Source organism: Colossoma macropomum, unplaced genomic scaffold (assembly GCF_904425465.1).
Source record: "Colossoma macropomum unplaced genomic scaffold, Colossoma_macropomum, whole genome shotgun sequence".
NCBI lineage: Eukaryota > Metazoa > Chordata > Actinopteri > Characiformes > Serrasalmidae > Colossoma > Colossoma macropomum.
This window is the reverse complement of record NW_023494794.1, coordinates 13,524,420-13,539,168: the sequence shown is the minus strand read 5'-3', so window position 1 is coordinate 13,539,168 and position 14,749 is coordinate 13,524,420. Positions and strand designations below refer to the sequence as shown.

The 14,749-nt window shown below is 39.6% G+C and overlaps 2 protein-coding genes across 4 annotated transcripts; one reads left to right on the top strand and one right to left on the bottom strand.

Annotated features, from left to right (window-relative positions):
- Positions 1 to 314: 314 nt before the first annotated feature.
- On the bottom strand, positions 315 to 11,922 carry wu:fi75a02. Of its 3 annotated transcripts, none has more exons than XM_036580276.1 (9): positions 11,353 to 11,921; positions 10,227 to 10,547; positions 8,383 to 8,715; positions 5,744 to 7,655; positions 5,352 to 5,408; positions 4,807 to 5,020; positions 4,436 to 4,569; positions 4,268 to 4,339; positions 315 to 4,064 (listed from the first exon to the last, which is right to left on the bottom strand). In XM_036580276.1, exons 2-9 carry the CDS (start codon positions 10,537 to 10,539, stop codon positions 3,794 to 3,796), a joined length of 3,306 nt encoding a protein of 1,101 aa, XP_036436169.1. In that variant the 5' UTR covers positions 10,540 to 10,547; positions 11,353 to 11,921; the 3' UTR covers positions 315 to 3,793. The 3 variants fall into 3 exon arrangements, with proteins under 3 accessions (XP_036436169.1, XP_036436168.1, XP_036436170.1); XM_036580275.1 differs by having other exon boundaries at positions 10,227 to 10,550; positions 11,353 to 11,726; XM_036580277.1 differs by lacking the exon at positions 5,352 to 5,408 and having other exon boundaries at positions 10,227 to 10,550; positions 11,353 to 11,922.
- LOC118815073 lies at positions 11,258 to 14,447 on the top strand. The gene is made up of 4 exons (XM_036581006.1): positions 11,258 to 11,265; positions 12,311 to 12,503; positions 12,842 to 13,024; positions 13,191 to 14,447. Exons 1-4 carry the CDS (start codon positions 11,258 to 11,260, stop codon positions 13,455 to 13,457), a joined length of 651 nt encoding a protein of 216 aa, XP_036436899.1. The 3' UTR covers positions 13,458 to 14,447.
- The last annotated feature ends 302 nt before the right edge of the window (positions 14,448 to 14,749 follow it).

Here is a 14,749-nt window from a genome sequence, read left to right as displayed (position 1 = left end):
TAAAACATGTTGTGCAGAATAGACCATAAGTCATACAGACACCAAACTTGGAGTGCAGGTGTAGTTTATATGCATCTAGCCAGACACCAACTAACTAAACCAACTAACCAAAAGGGGGTGCAATAGCGCCGCCAAATGCATTTTGCCTCCTAACACTTAACCCAAAATATTTAGAGACAAACTGCATTTTTTCCCAGATTTCTTGGCTCAAAATTCAGTCTGAACCTCAATAATCATCAAAAACTTGTTGACTTTGTAAGAAATATGGCTACCATATGCTAATTAACCATTTTGGAAAAAAAAGTCAAGCATGCTTTTTGCAACTTCACATGTTTATTCAAGAGTCAGTTCTGATGTAGTCTGTCAGTTGTGGTGCATGTACATGCTCAGGGGGTACTGTAACTGCTAAACAACTTTCTCAGCATCCATACATCTGATGAAGCTGAAATTTTGTTTGCTGCATCTTGTAGACTAATTATAAGAGATTTCTCAATGACGACTTAATACATCAAAATGTATGGCTGCCAGCAGCCAATTAGCTGTCAGCAGGCATTTAAAAGGCTTAACTTTGCCCAATCATCATGGAACTTGAATGCTGTGTCTAGGTAGGCACTTTCTAACAACCAGAGCCACTAGAGGGTGCTTTGCATAAAATTTAAGTGTTTTTTATACAAATTTCTACTTACTGTCAGATAGCTGATTTGAGATCACCTATCAGTGTGCCAAACAACTTTGCAATTACCTGTGTATAAAAAATACATCATTATTTTGCAATTGTCAACTGTTCGAAAATGATACATTTCAAACTAGTCCCGGGATTTTGATCTGAACTTTTCAAAACTGGTCTTGAAATACTCTGTGGCCTCTTTAGGTAAAAATTGCTAAAAATGTTGACTTTTTTATTTATTATAGTCTCCCTCTATCAATTAATCATTGCGGCTATGGCATTGCTAGCTTAAATTGCTATAACTCATCAGCAGCTGGCCTTCTTATCTCAAAATTGAAAACACGCTTATAAATTGAGACTCTGATGAGGTGTGCAAAGTTAGTCCAGATTGGCCTTAAGGGGCACTTTCGTGCACAAAAACACCAAATCATTAAAAACTCTATTAAAAATAAAATTATGCACTCTACAGATAAACTATTTGTGCCATTTGATTCAGTTCCCTGATCTGAATAACTCTGCAATTACATTTAATGTCAGACATTGGACCCCTTCTGTGGTATTTTGGCTTATTCATTGAAAGACTGCAGCTTATTATACTAAGGTCAAAAGGTCAAAACTCTGTGAACATCTTTTTTGAAGGACCCGGATCAATAATCATAATATATGGAGACCTTTTGACAAATTCTGACTTACTTTCACTTAGCTCCTCTATGCCAAAAAGGCCCCTTATGGGTGCAATGGCCTCATTATGGCATGCGTCAGTATATATGAAATTAAGAATGTATCATGTTTAAAAACCACCGCTCAACAATTATGGCAAATAAAGACCTTTTGATAAACTCTGACTTAATTGCATTTTTTTCATCCTCTCTCTGTAAATAATGCCCAAACTGCATTACGCCTTTGTTAAGCCTCACTGGGCAGAATGGCAGAATGCCTCATTGTGCCAATTTGTGCTTGAACCTGCAGATTGCTGCATGTGGCTATAAGTGTGTGTATGTATAAACTCCCTGGACAAAAAATTAGTCACCTTCCGTTGCACATAGAAGGTCAGGCTACAAATACCTGTGGGGTGTGCGACAGGATTCATGGATTGAGAAGAGGTGGTACAGTGCAGTAAATGTCTCGTTCGATGTGTGGAAAATGGGTCGCAAAGCAGATGTTAATGATTGTCAAAAAGAAGTGACTGCATTTGGGTGTGCCAAAGGCCAAAGTGTTAAGGAAGCAGTTGACTTTGTAGGTGTACTGAAGCATACGGTCAAACTACCAGCAGTGGCAAAAATCCCAGTCTTCTGACAAGAATTTCCTGTATTGTGGCCGAAAGATGAAACTGATGGACAGGGACTGCCATCATGTTTCACGGCTTGTGAATAAAAATTGCTTCGATTCCAGGCAAGAATTGCGTCTAGAAGTTGACACAGGTCCTTCACAATCAATTTCTGAAAGAACACCACATGAAAATGCATACCATGAACATTATCGAGCAGAGTGGCATGCTCACTTCTGCTCACAAAGTTGCCCGGTTACAGTGGGTGAAGAGACACAAAAATTGGATTGCTCATAACTGCAAACATGTTATCTGGTCAGATTAATCTTGTTTCAACCTGTATGTAAATGACGCGAGGCATCGTGTCCATCATAGAACTCTGGAAGCTTTCAATGAGGACTGCGTGCAAGGTGTGGTTGAAGCTGGAGGAGGCTCTGTGATGTTTTGCAGGTGTTTTAGTTACGTGGAAACGGGTCCTTTGGTTGAGGTGACGGTAAATTTGACCCACAGTGCCTACACTGAGCTGCTGTACAACCAGGTTTTACCTTTTGCTCATCATCTTACCAAGGAACACAACATTCCTATCGTTGTATTCCCAGATGAAAATTCTAGCTTTCACAAAGCTGCAAATGTGACTGACTGGCATGATGAACATTCAGGAGCATTCACACATCTGGACTGGCTTGCAAAATCCCAAATTTGAATCCTCTTGAAAATCTGTGGGAGTGGATGGAACAACGAGTAAGATGCCAGGGAAGGGATCCACACAATTCTTTGATGAAAGAGTGGCTGAACGTTGATGTCGCCTACATCCAGAAACTTGTCCAGTCCATGGCAAATCGAATCGCAGCTGTTATTCGTGCTAGTGGAGGTATTACACGCTATTAGGTACTTTTCAGTCACAGGTGACACATTTTTTTGTCCGGTGAGCTTATGTGTGTGTGTGTGTGTATATATATATTTTTTTTTGTAATGACAGTGGTAAGGTAGCTATGGCATTGATCCCAGAGTAGCATTGAAGCCAATGAAAAGCACCTTCTGCTCAGTCCCTTTAAAATTTTATCCAACTGTCCAAAGCATAAGCTATTGTAGGCTACTGAATCAATGCTTCAAGAATGAAAAACAGGCTTGATTTTTATTGAAGCTGTCCTATGTATGCATTTTGTGGATAAGGAGAAATGCCAGACATGCTGCTCAAAGCAAGGTGAGATTGGAGGTGGAAAGTGCTCAGGTGTGATGGGTGACTATAACCCGCTTTCAAACGCAGCTCTATAACTGTGGATCAGACTTGTGCTCAGTACCCCTATTTCACAGTTGCTGGTGGAAACACAGTAACCTTCCTTTCAACAGTAATGCAGAGTCTACATCTTTGTCAGTCTTTGAACCGAGAAATCATGTAATTAATAGCCACAAGCAATATTTTCACAATTGGAAATGAAGAATATTTGTCGTCGTGTTTTCTAAGGATTAAGTCTGGCATTAAGAAAAAAAAAATTTTTTTGTCATTTATAGCAGGACCAAACTGTTGAGTAATGGTTTGACTGTTTCTAATATTTCACATAAGGGACACAGAAATCAAATAAGAATCTATAATAATGGATATGTATTAGGACTGGTGATGCAGTATTATTTTTGGTTACATTTTGATCAAATACATGACTGAAAAAGCTGCACTGAAGCTTTTCTCCAGAGAAATAATATCTTCTCTTTTCCCAAATGGGATTGGCACAAATCTGCACAAGCACTACTCGTTTAATGTCAGACAAAAATCAATGAAGTGATAAACAAAATGAATGCTAGCAAAAATCAGAATTCACCAGGCCATTTGTGTTGATTTGTGAAGACTGAAAGGACTGGCATTAGCCCTCCAGTCCTTGGCGGGAGAAGAAGTCCTCCAGTTCGCTAAGTCGTTCAATTAGCATGATGTCCAGGTCTGCATCTTCGTTTTTACCCCTACGAGCCCGTCCCCGAGGGATTTTCATGCGCAGGGAACCCAGGTTGGCCTTCGCTTTGCGTTTTCGTGGCAATGTGAAATCTGGGAAGTCTAAAACACGCTTTCTTTTCTGATGGCCAATACACACCAATGTCCCATTCTTCTCCTTTGGTTCTTCAAAGATTGTTTCCAGGCTTCTGTGAGAATGTAAACAAGACCCATTAATAGTTTAAAAAAAAAAAAACAACAACATGTAAATCCCTTTGCAAATAAATAAAATTCAATTACTAAAAAAATGTAAAAGGCTACTTTTGTTTTTCAAAATATATTCAGATGATGTAGAGTTGAGAACACTTGAAAGAAACGAGCAAACGCCTTAATCAAGAAGGAGAGCTCTAACCTGTTTGGTGTTGGAGATCTGTAATTCTTGTTGGTGTAAATTTCCTCCAGACTAAACACTTTCTTCTTTAATCTGAAGAATATCATAAAACTATTATTCAACACCTAATTTACAAATAAATTAGAGAACGTACAAAGGAAGCAGGAGTCAGGCCTGCCAGTTACTGACCTCTTTGGTTTGGGGAGCCCCATTGGTGTAAGGTTGTTATCTGCTTTGGGCACAGTCTTGCGGATGCGAATCTGGGAAACTCTTTTAGACCGCTGTCCTGGCTGTGTAGAAGAATCTGAATCATAAAGCCCCACCTAAAGCAAAAACACATCACAGGTGTGCCTAACTGGAAAAATAAGCTGTACTTACAATCCTCATCACTTTTGCTCAATCTCTCAAATTAGAAATGATAAGTAACTAACTGTGATGTTTTTTAGATTCATCATTTATACTATTTACTGTCCAACAGCTAAAACTGATCTGTAAGGCAAATGAACTTATACTAAACATTACTGCTGGACAGCAAAGGTTGTTGCTAAAAGAGAAAATACCTGGCTGCTCTCCCTGGAGGAACCATGGTTGTGGAGGCAGGGGTACTTAACATTTGCACCAATGATGGCAAAGTTCTGCAGTGGTTCAACTGAGCACCTATCCAACCCCACGCATTTGGGACTGGAGCTATGCTGTGCAGGGTAAACAGAGTTCCTCTCTGAGGTGAGATGAATCTTTGTGAGCCGATATGGGGATGGAGGTGAGGACATCTTCCTGTACCGATTGAAACAAGAAACAAATTGAGCTGTATAAAACGACAAAAGACAACCATATACATACCGAATGATTAAGTTGAAATAACAAAATCTGTGTGTACTGAAAATTCATTTAACACTGTAGGCAGGATTTTAATTACAAGTGCAACATGGTTAGCAAATATGTTAATCATTGCTCCTTGCACTTTCACTAAAGCACAAATGATTATTAGACTGAAACACAGCGAAGCCCATCTATATTGAAATTTGTACTTCTCAAAAACCACGGTACAAACAAGCCCAGATATTCATTTGCATCAGTCTAATATGCAGCTGGGAGGTTTGCCCACCGTGCTGAAGCCCTTTTCCTGCTGGGAGAAGCCTCTTGACTGGATCGCCGGGCATAGCTACCAATGCAACAGAAACGAGGATCAGAACAGCTCAAATTTTGATTTCAGAGCCCAAGCAGCATGCAAGCACTATGCTGTGATGAGTCAAATTACTCTAAGTGCTAAATACATAAACTTTCGTTTAGCAAGATTCAGTTAAGCTCAAGTCAATCATTTTAATTTTAGTAGCGACGCATTTAGCCAGGCATGCTTTCAGTTTTAGGAACTCTTTAACATAACATCGGGCCAATATGGCAAGAATGCAATAGCCAACATAATATTGCATTTTATTGCACATCATAAATTTATATCTTTCATATAAAACACAGAAGTGAGGACACAAACTTACTCACCAGTGATCATTATCAAGACCTGGTGTGCCAGTGTAGTCAACCAATGGTCGAAAAGGATGACACCTGCTCTCCTCTACTATCTGTCTCATGACTTTATCGACAGAAGATGATGACAAGAATGGGAAGGGGCAGCTGAGGCGTCTGTGGCGAAACCAGAGTCTGAAGGAGGTAGGAGAGGACATAGCCAACACTGTGCCGAGCCCAGCTCCAGAGATGTTGCCTTTACTTAAAACGAACATGGGGAAATGTGCAGCAGTCCGAAGCAGTTGTGTCAAACGAGCGCCTCTATCCAACAGCTTATGGAGAGAAGGAGTATGAGAAGTCTGGATCAGAGCTGTACTCTCTGACAAAACAGAATGATGACGATCTCCAAGCAACACCAGAGGCAGGACTTTGCCAGCTTTCAGTAAAGGCCAGCTACAAGTGGAACTGGCCTGACCCTGGTGGTGTTTGAGCTTGGAACTAATTATCCTGTAACCACTTTGGGATAAGACAATGTTGGTAGAGAGGCTAAGGGGCATCAAGCGGCAGGCAGTGTCAGACAGTTGATTCAGAAGTTCACTCGTATTGCACTTAGATATTTCCAGTTGAAGTAGCTTTGACAGTCCATTTTTTGGAGCAGCCAGTTTTAAATCAGGTAATATATAGCAAGCCTTATAAGAGTTCACATGTGGCACCAACGAGTTGATTACCATGCAATGAGATTTTGATAGAAGAGCTGGTAATTTACTGTGGACAGGGTGTTTTAACCTTACATAGGGCATTGTACCATTCTTTGAGGAGTGCTGAAAACTCATGTCCTTAGACAGGTTCTGTTCTCCCAATCTCTTATCATGTTTTTTAGTGTCTCCTGTTGGTTTATATTCAACACAAGCAAGCAATCCCTCACCTGTTATTGGCATGTCTTTTAAGACTGACAGGCTGTTCAAGAACAAGGATGGACCCGATCTGGTATCCTGTTCTCCAATAGGCAGAGAAGTGACCAGGGGAAGAGAACAAACCTTTGGTTTTTCATTAGTAGGCTGTGCCACTAGCTGCTCTGCCGGGGAGACAGTAGTCCGGGCAATGCAATGGGACCAATTTTCATCCGAGTTTCTCATGGAATGTGTCAACAGGACAAGGTGACTGGCTGGCTCACATTTTGAACATCCAACCACAGCAGTCAAGGACGGTAACTCAGGTTGTGCCACTGTCCATGAACACTGACTGGATGCAACATACCGTTCATCACACTGACATGGTGGCCCTGGCTCTGAGCCTTCAGGGAAGTGAAGCTTTAGAAAACACGCTGGCACACTTTTGTTTGACTTACTTAGCACAGAATTGTTTAATGTCAAAGCAACCTGTCTCTTCTCATCTTGCAGGTCTTGAAAGTCTGAAGTAAGTGAGTAGTTATCCTGGAAGCTTCCACTCTGTCCTGAAGATGTTTCCATCTGTCCAGGCGAGGTTCCACTGAGCCCTAAGGAGCTCAAACACTGGGTTTTATGATCAGGACTATATGACACAATGTCCTTATTTCCTTCAGGGGCAACTGTACAGGTAACAGACCTTGATTTCTGTGAGAAGAGTGTAGAAATTTCAGTGTCTTTCTTTCTCTCATCTGAGCCCTTGTTTTCCAATTCCATCTCCAGGTCCTGAAAATCTGAAACAGGAGAGTAGTTACCCTGCAAACGCTCACTCTGACTTGAGGATTTTTCCTCCTGTTGGGATGAGCTTCCACTGAGGCCTAAGGAGTTCAGCCCCTGAGTGTTACAATCAGGATCAGAACTGTATGTAGAAGAGACCATTGCTGTCTGTGAACGCACAATGTTCTTACTTCCTTTAGGAGCAGTTGTACAGGTAACACAGTTGGATCTCTGTGAGGAGACTGTAGACGTTTCCCTGTCTTCCTTTGACTTATCTGAGCCTTTTTCTGTAAACACAAACACTATCATAAGTAATATCCTTGATGTGTTGCAACATTGTCAATGGACACACTGACTGCTTGTTCTTTTTGAGTACTCTTCTAACCCGTTCTCTGGTCTCCTGTACCCACTGGTGCTATTTCAATGCTTTGCAACTGGTGCAGTGCTCAAGCAGAACCGTTTCTGTTTAAATTAACTCATAATTTCATTCAGTGTTCCAAAATCGCAATTAAACAATAAAAATACTTTTTTAAAATCTTTTCTTTTCTGAGGGCTGCTGGAGCTGCAAAAAAGCTCTTAACCATAACCTACCACCTGCATGGGGATGAGCAACTTAGGTCCTGAAAGAAGAAAAGTCCTACAAAGTTTGGTGATTGAACTTATAATTCTACTCAGCAATTAATTCCCATCCATGATCTACAGCAGGCATGTCAAACTGGGGACCTTCTGGGTCAAAGTGCGGTGGAGATAAGGCGGTCTAAAGGGCGGTCTAAATTCAGTTCATTAAGGCCTTGCTAATTATCTAATGAGCTGAATCAGATGTAAGGCAACATGCTGAAGTCTGCAGTGTTTTGGCCCACAAGGACTGGAGCTTGACACATGTGATCTACAGTTACATTTACATATTTAGATGCAGATGCTTTTATGCAGAGACACTTCTTAAAGTGAAGACTATACCATTTCTTAACACTTCTGAGCCCCCCCAGCATAAATAAATAAATAAAAATAACTCACCATAAGCACAGGCAGGGACCACATTGTGTGTTGACAGTGTACTTGAATATCCAATAGAGATATCTTTTCTGAGATGGTTAACTTTGCTGTGAAGCACAGCTAGGCTGTTTCCATGTGCACTGCTCTGAGCATGCAGCTGCTCCATCCTGCGCTCAACTCCTTCTAACCTCTGGGTCAGGGAACCCAGGGCACCTGCCAACAAGCGCTTCATCTCTGTTTGATGGGCCACGAGGAACCTCTCCAGAGCACCCAGTTGTTCTCCTGTTGGGCCTGCAGGAGGAGCAGGTGGGAAGGTGGGAGGTGGTTCCCATCCTCTAGCTTTGAAAATGCCCACTGTAATTTAGAGCAATAAAAATAGGTCATAATTGTGAAGGGATGTAGATTATCTCCCAAAATAAAACCAAAATCTTTTCAATATAGAATATTTTGACTAAAGATATAACAATACTCTATGTTTTCTTCTTACTCTTGAATTAATTAGGTTAACTTGAATCAAATATTCTTCTTTGTGTAATGTATTGCCAACAATTAAAACAACTCCATTATTTTAAATGGACTGTTTTGTACAATAACAAATAAATGGCTTAGATAAGACAAGAATCACCCCTTTCTGAGGACTTCTAATAGCTTAATGCATATTTTCCATTCTGTTAGCGTTCATGGTGATAGGCTGAACTGAAAAAACACAATCATCACTTCACATTTAACAGGAGAGTATGCTATGACACAAAAATAACACTTTGCAAAGAGAATTATATGTATAAATTAGAAAAAAAAAGAATTAACAGAAACCAACAAAACTGCTAAGAATGCTGGAAAGCTTTTGGACACAAAACTCTTCTGTCTGTAGCAGTTACCCAATTTAACTGATTTTAACTATATTTACCTTAGTAACTAAGGATTACACAAGAAATTGTATGTTACTAGATTTGTATTAGTAATTTTAACAAAACCAAAAAGGGTTCTGCTATTGTTACAAGCTGGATATCATCACAACCCTTTTTGGTGCTATACAGAACCCTTTAAAAGATATACATTCTCCAACAATCTGAAGAACGCTTTCACAATGCAAAGAACCCTTTAATCATTCAAAGAGTTCTTTGAGTGTTTATGGTTCTATATAGAACCATTTTCTTTACTGAAGAACCTGAATGTAATATTACCACCAGTGAAAGCATGACAAATTAGCCATTTTCAACAAATGATTAAATGGTGAAGGAGTTCTATAACATCTTTCTATTTTTTATATATCCAAAATGAATATAAACACTTTCCTATAAAAAAAAGGTTTCAAGCTAATTCAAATAACCCTTTTTGGGAAAATAAACAGTCAAAATATCCTAAAAAGTGGGTTTCCAGCTCTGAAGCTATACTTTGCAATATCTTACACTTAATTTTTTATGCAGGACCAAATAACTTCTAGATTTGATAGGACTTTAATTCTTCTTTCAGGTAAAAAATGTTTATTTGTATAACTTGATTACTGTGAAACATTCAGCAAAAACTATTTATATGAATACATGTTGCAAACTATTCTTAGTGTTTCTTGGATGTTTAGTACAAGTTTAAACCCAATCCTGTAAAAATAAGCAATTGGTGAGGCTTAGATAGCACACACAAAGAATCACAAAAAACGATGAAAAGGGCCAAACTTAAAAAAATCATAACAAAAAAAAAGCACTTGGAGTGGAGCTATAGGATTTTTAAAAGTTTTCACATTATTTTTTTTCAAGAAAATCCATGACATGAAGTGAGAGTGAAGTGACATGAGTTGATGACCCAGTTGACAATTGGCTAAAAAGCCAGAGCAATTTCACTGTAAGGAAATTATCTGCATACTTTACCTTCCTCTGGGGCAGCTTGAAAATAGGTGTTGCTCTGTCCAGGACTGATTCCCAAGGCACTTCCTTTCAGCTCTGAAGACATCTGTGTACGCTTTCCATCAGTGTCCAGGAAAAGAGGGTCCTTATCTTGTGTTTGATCTTCTGGAATTGAGTACAGCATTTTCTCATCTGATCCACAGTTTCTCCTTCTAGTGTCTCTGCAATTCCTAAGTAATAGGTCTTGATAGAGTGTGGGCTGTGGGTGTGGACCAGTTCCAGATGTAGGCACCTGCTGTGTGCCTTTTGGGTCAGTCAGGGGATTGGACAGCATCATCACAAGAACTGCTGGATAAGGAACATTAGGGTTGCGTTTTGGTTAATCACCACCCATAAAACAACTGTCTAGAATATTGTAAAGTACCATTGCTGAATCAAAACAGATAAACTGATAATAAACACCATCTCAAGTTGGAGACGGTACATATAATAACTGCTAACCAGTGGGACTAAGAAAGTAGCTGCGCAGATAGCGAAGTAACGATGAATCAACGACGATTCAACCTTTTTTGCTATATCGGTGCTATTCCCGTACCTCGCCTTTGTATACATTTGAATTCCAGGTGTGTTTTTTTTAACAGTACTCTGGTCATTCCTCACAAAAAAGCGGAACTGATGATGAAAGCAAAGAAAGGCGGCCCCTTCAGAGCGATGATGCAGCAGAGAATGAATAGTTATTTTTTTAAAAAAGGTTATACATAGCCTTTTTTGGCTCTTCTATGAGTTGTATGAGTTCTGCAAAAGGCTACAAGTACTACAAATGTCAGTGAGCGCCTATATAGGCATTGTAGGATTGGCGTTAGCTCAACCTTTTAAAACGGGCTTTTCAAAGTAATTAGTTGATATTGTTGACATTAACTCGATTCCGAAATAACATAAAGGTGCAGAGGCTTTTTGACGATAGATTAAGTGCCCTGTCATCAAGCCATTTTTTCTCAAAAGTACTTCAACAAGAACGGTACATGAAAGAAGTCATGTACAGCTAAAAACGTGAGATGAATAGGTAAGACTGTAACGATAGTAGACTAAGACATGGCTGCCTTCATGAAGGGCAGCAAAACAAATGTAAGTGAGTAATAATATAGCTTACCGTGCTACCAATACGTAAACGAGTTTCCGTACTAATGAGACGTCTAGCAACAACAAAAGGAGAGTTTTCTTAATTTCGTTACTTCTTGTTCCATCCCTGTGTTTGGCTGGATACGAATCCTAAAAGCTTCCAATAATAGTTTCCGGTAAGCTAAGGGATTCACGAGCGATGAATGGGTATTTTACTACGCTAAAATCACAAATCCTTGCTTCTCCCGTAACGGTATTACTATTTATCTTTTTGTCGTTAATTATTTAGCCATATGTGAATAGAATACATTTGAATTTTCATCCAAGGTTAGGCCGCTGCACATATGAGTGACGCCAAATAATATGCTGCATCTACTTCCGTCCAGCGTCCTGTCTGCGTGTAGCTGCGCGCCATTGGTTGGAGGTGGTTGGTTACTCGCAGTTTATTGGATGCTCGGTGACAGGTTATTATTATTATTTTTATTAAAAGGAAAGTATACAAAACAAGATAGGGAATAGATATATTGTGAAAAACGTTGTCAAAAGGTGGTGCTGTTTACGTTGTCTGAACAAGGTTGTCACAACATTGTCACAACTTCATAATTCAGTAACGTTGCCGTATGGTGTTATGACAACCTGTTGGCAACTTATGCCGACCTTACACCAAACGACTTTTCAAGCGATTTCACTGTCGCAGAGAAATTTCCAATGTCGGAATAAAATCATGAGAGTCTTGCTAGAGTTGCGTCGCGCTCGCGTCATCTCCATCGTTTAGTGTAAGGTGGTCAGGATTGCAGTCTTAAGTCAGTCTTTTTCTTGTCCTGGCGTTCCGATAAAATCAACCGTGTTTAATATTATCGTAAGTCTTAAGTCTTGGCTCACGCAAATAGTGACGTGAACATTGTCGACAACCAATAGGAGAGCTCTTTTCAGCGTCAAACGGGAAGCCGCAAGGCAAGCACAGGAATGTCTGGCGGGTAAAGTTAAAGAAATGAGACATGGAGGGGAGTCCGACGAGGCCTCGGAAACCGCGGTTCTCCTGGACTGTACAAAAGGAGGAGAAACTGGTGGAGCTGTGGAGTGAGCAAGAGTGTCTCTTTGACGTGTCTTCCCATTTATACCACGACAGAGTGGAAAAGGAAAAAAGGTGGACAGAAATTGCTGAAGCCCTCGAAATCCCCGGTGAGTATGCTATGCTAAAACTAACTAGCTAAACACTGTACCGAACGGGGCTACTTAACGATAGTTGCAGTGTTTACAATTAGCCTACTAGGGAACCGTACATGTCAGCTGAAGATTGTTGGCTTCAATCATATAAATCTGGCGTGTGTTTGTGTGTGGGAAGGGGTTTTAATTTGTAGAGGTGCCCACAAGTTAGTTCATGTTTTGAATCTATTGGAAAACACTGTAGTGTTAGTAGGGATAGCCCTCCAATTATTCACGTTATTTAAAACAGAAAGATAAAGTTCAGGGATTAGTCTTTTACTACAACCAGTGTATATGTTATGCTGTTATTTCAGTTGAAGAGGAACCCGGAGAAAACCCGGAGTTTGTCTTTGAGGACACAGTATTCCCGTCTGCTGAAACCTCTTCCAAGTGGAAGTGGAGACAAGCCCCTCTCTTCAAAGCAACAGTGGCTAAAGAGAAACCTTGACTTTCTGAAACCATTTTTTGTTCCACGCCACAGTGGGAGCAGCCTTGTTGTAAGTACCTCTCCAGGCTCATTCTCACTGCACGTATTTATGTAGATTCTCTCTATATGTGATTGTTGAACTTTGATAGCTTTTGTGAATAATGCTGATGAAATTAGATGCTTATAATCATATAGCAGATATATGAAATCTTAAAACTTATTGTTTTCCCCAACAGCTTGAAGAAAATGAGCAGCATGCAGACACACAGGACCAGGAATCCATGGATGATAGTGATGAAGTGTTGCGTCTATCCCTGTCTAACACTGGATCCCCTTTTCAACACTTGAAAGTACAGTTGTCCAGCCTGGATCAAGACCAAGTACACCAAGCACATCCAGATCTTCAAGCCCATCCCCTACCATCAATGCATCTGAGCCCAGTGTCAGTCGGCAGCCTTTCAAAAAAGCTCAGAAAAACACCAAATCTGCTGAGACTGACATAGAGCTCCAGAAGCTTGTGATGCTTATAGAGATGTCTAAAACTGTTCAGTCTGGCTTCAAGAATCCTGAGGATACAGAGTCTACCTTTGGACAACAGGTAGCAGCTGAGGTGAGACAAATTAATGATCCAACATTGAAAACAAGAGCAAAGAAAAATATAATGACTATCTTGTATGACATACAAGAGCAAGATCAGAATATGACCCGCCATGCACACAAAGAAGCAGGAGTACTATACACACCCCAAGGTGTGTTTCAAGTACACCCTCAAATGCAAATTCAACCACCACCATTACCCTACCACCACGCATATATTCCACCTCAAGTTCCACAGCACAAGCCAAGTTTTCGGCAACTGCTTGAGGACAGTGAGGCAGAGGTAGATGTCTAATTTTAAAATAGAAACGCATAATGTGCCCTTTATGTTCAGAAAAGATGGCATTATGTTCATTAGAGTGAAGTTTGAAAATGGTCTAATGTGACATTTGTTTTGTAAATTAAATGTGTGTCTGGATGGCACAGGTAAAGTTGATTAGTACAGTTCAGTAGGTGTAGATCTACAGGTATCTGAGCAAATAATGGAAACACTACAGTTTATTGTGCTTTTACATTTATTTCTAAATGTATTTGGGCTATTTACTCTTTTGTATATTTGTCAGAGTTCTGTGCAAAAAAAACTGCACTCCAAAGTGTAAAGGAAATAGTAAAAACCACATCATGTAAAATTTAAGCATTGAAATAACAATGTAATATGTAAAAGAAAATGAAATGTGGTGTTTCCATTTTTTGATCTTAAGATACCATTACAGTACTGAAGAAGCCACTTTGTTTATTTTACAGCCTGTGTGGCTGACTATGCTGTTTTTATTTGTTGAATATTTTAGATATGTGTTTACAAAAGATTTGAAAAATAACACATTTTGCAGTTAATATGCCTTTTATATGGTTCCTACTGTAATAGGTACAGTATTTCGAACACGGGTAGCACTGCACTTTAAAGTTACTATATTAAGTTATTTTATTTTGCACTACTTTGTCTTATTGTGCAGTGTTATTTTTGATACAAAGAAAAGTTGAATAAATACACATTTTGCAAGAATTATGCTCTTTATTGCCTTAATTCTATGTAAAACAAAAGCAAATGTACAGCAGTGAAACATGCTTTGCAGTACAAGGGTGCAGCAAAAAGGAAAAAAAGAAGCATAAAGGCAGACTAGAACACAATGTATTCTATTAAAAAAAAACTTATCAAGAACTTACAGTGTGACAGAAAAAAAAATGTCCACAGGTGGTC

What these genes read in the sequence shown, in the direction of transcription:
- wu:fi75a02 (XM_036580276.1), bottom strand. Translation starts at nt 10,539, where the DNA reads ATGATGCTGTCCAATCCCCTGACTGACCCAAAAGGCACACAGCAGGTG. An exon ending in TCAAGCTGCCCCAGAGGAAG is followed by an intron (nt 8,716 to 10,226) that starts GTAAAGTATGCA and finishes TCTAAATTACAG; the next exon opens with TGGGCATTTTCAAAGCTAGA. An exon ending in AGGAAAAGGGCTTCAGCACG is followed by an intron (nt 5,021 to 5,351) that starts GTGGGCAAACCT and finishes CAATCGGTACAG; the next exon opens with GAAGATGTCCTCACCTCCAT.
- LOC118815073 (XM_036581006.1), top strand. An exon ending in TGAAGCCCTCGAAATCCCCG is followed by an intron (nt 12,504 to 12,841) that starts GTGAGTATGCTA and finishes CTGTTATTTCAG; the next exon opens with TTGAAGAGGAACCCGGAGAA. An exon ending in ACAGTGGGAGCAGCCTTGTT is followed by an intron (nt 13,025 to 13,190) that starts GTAAGTACCTCT and finishes TTTCCCCAACAG; the next exon opens with CTTGAAGAAAATGAGCAGCA.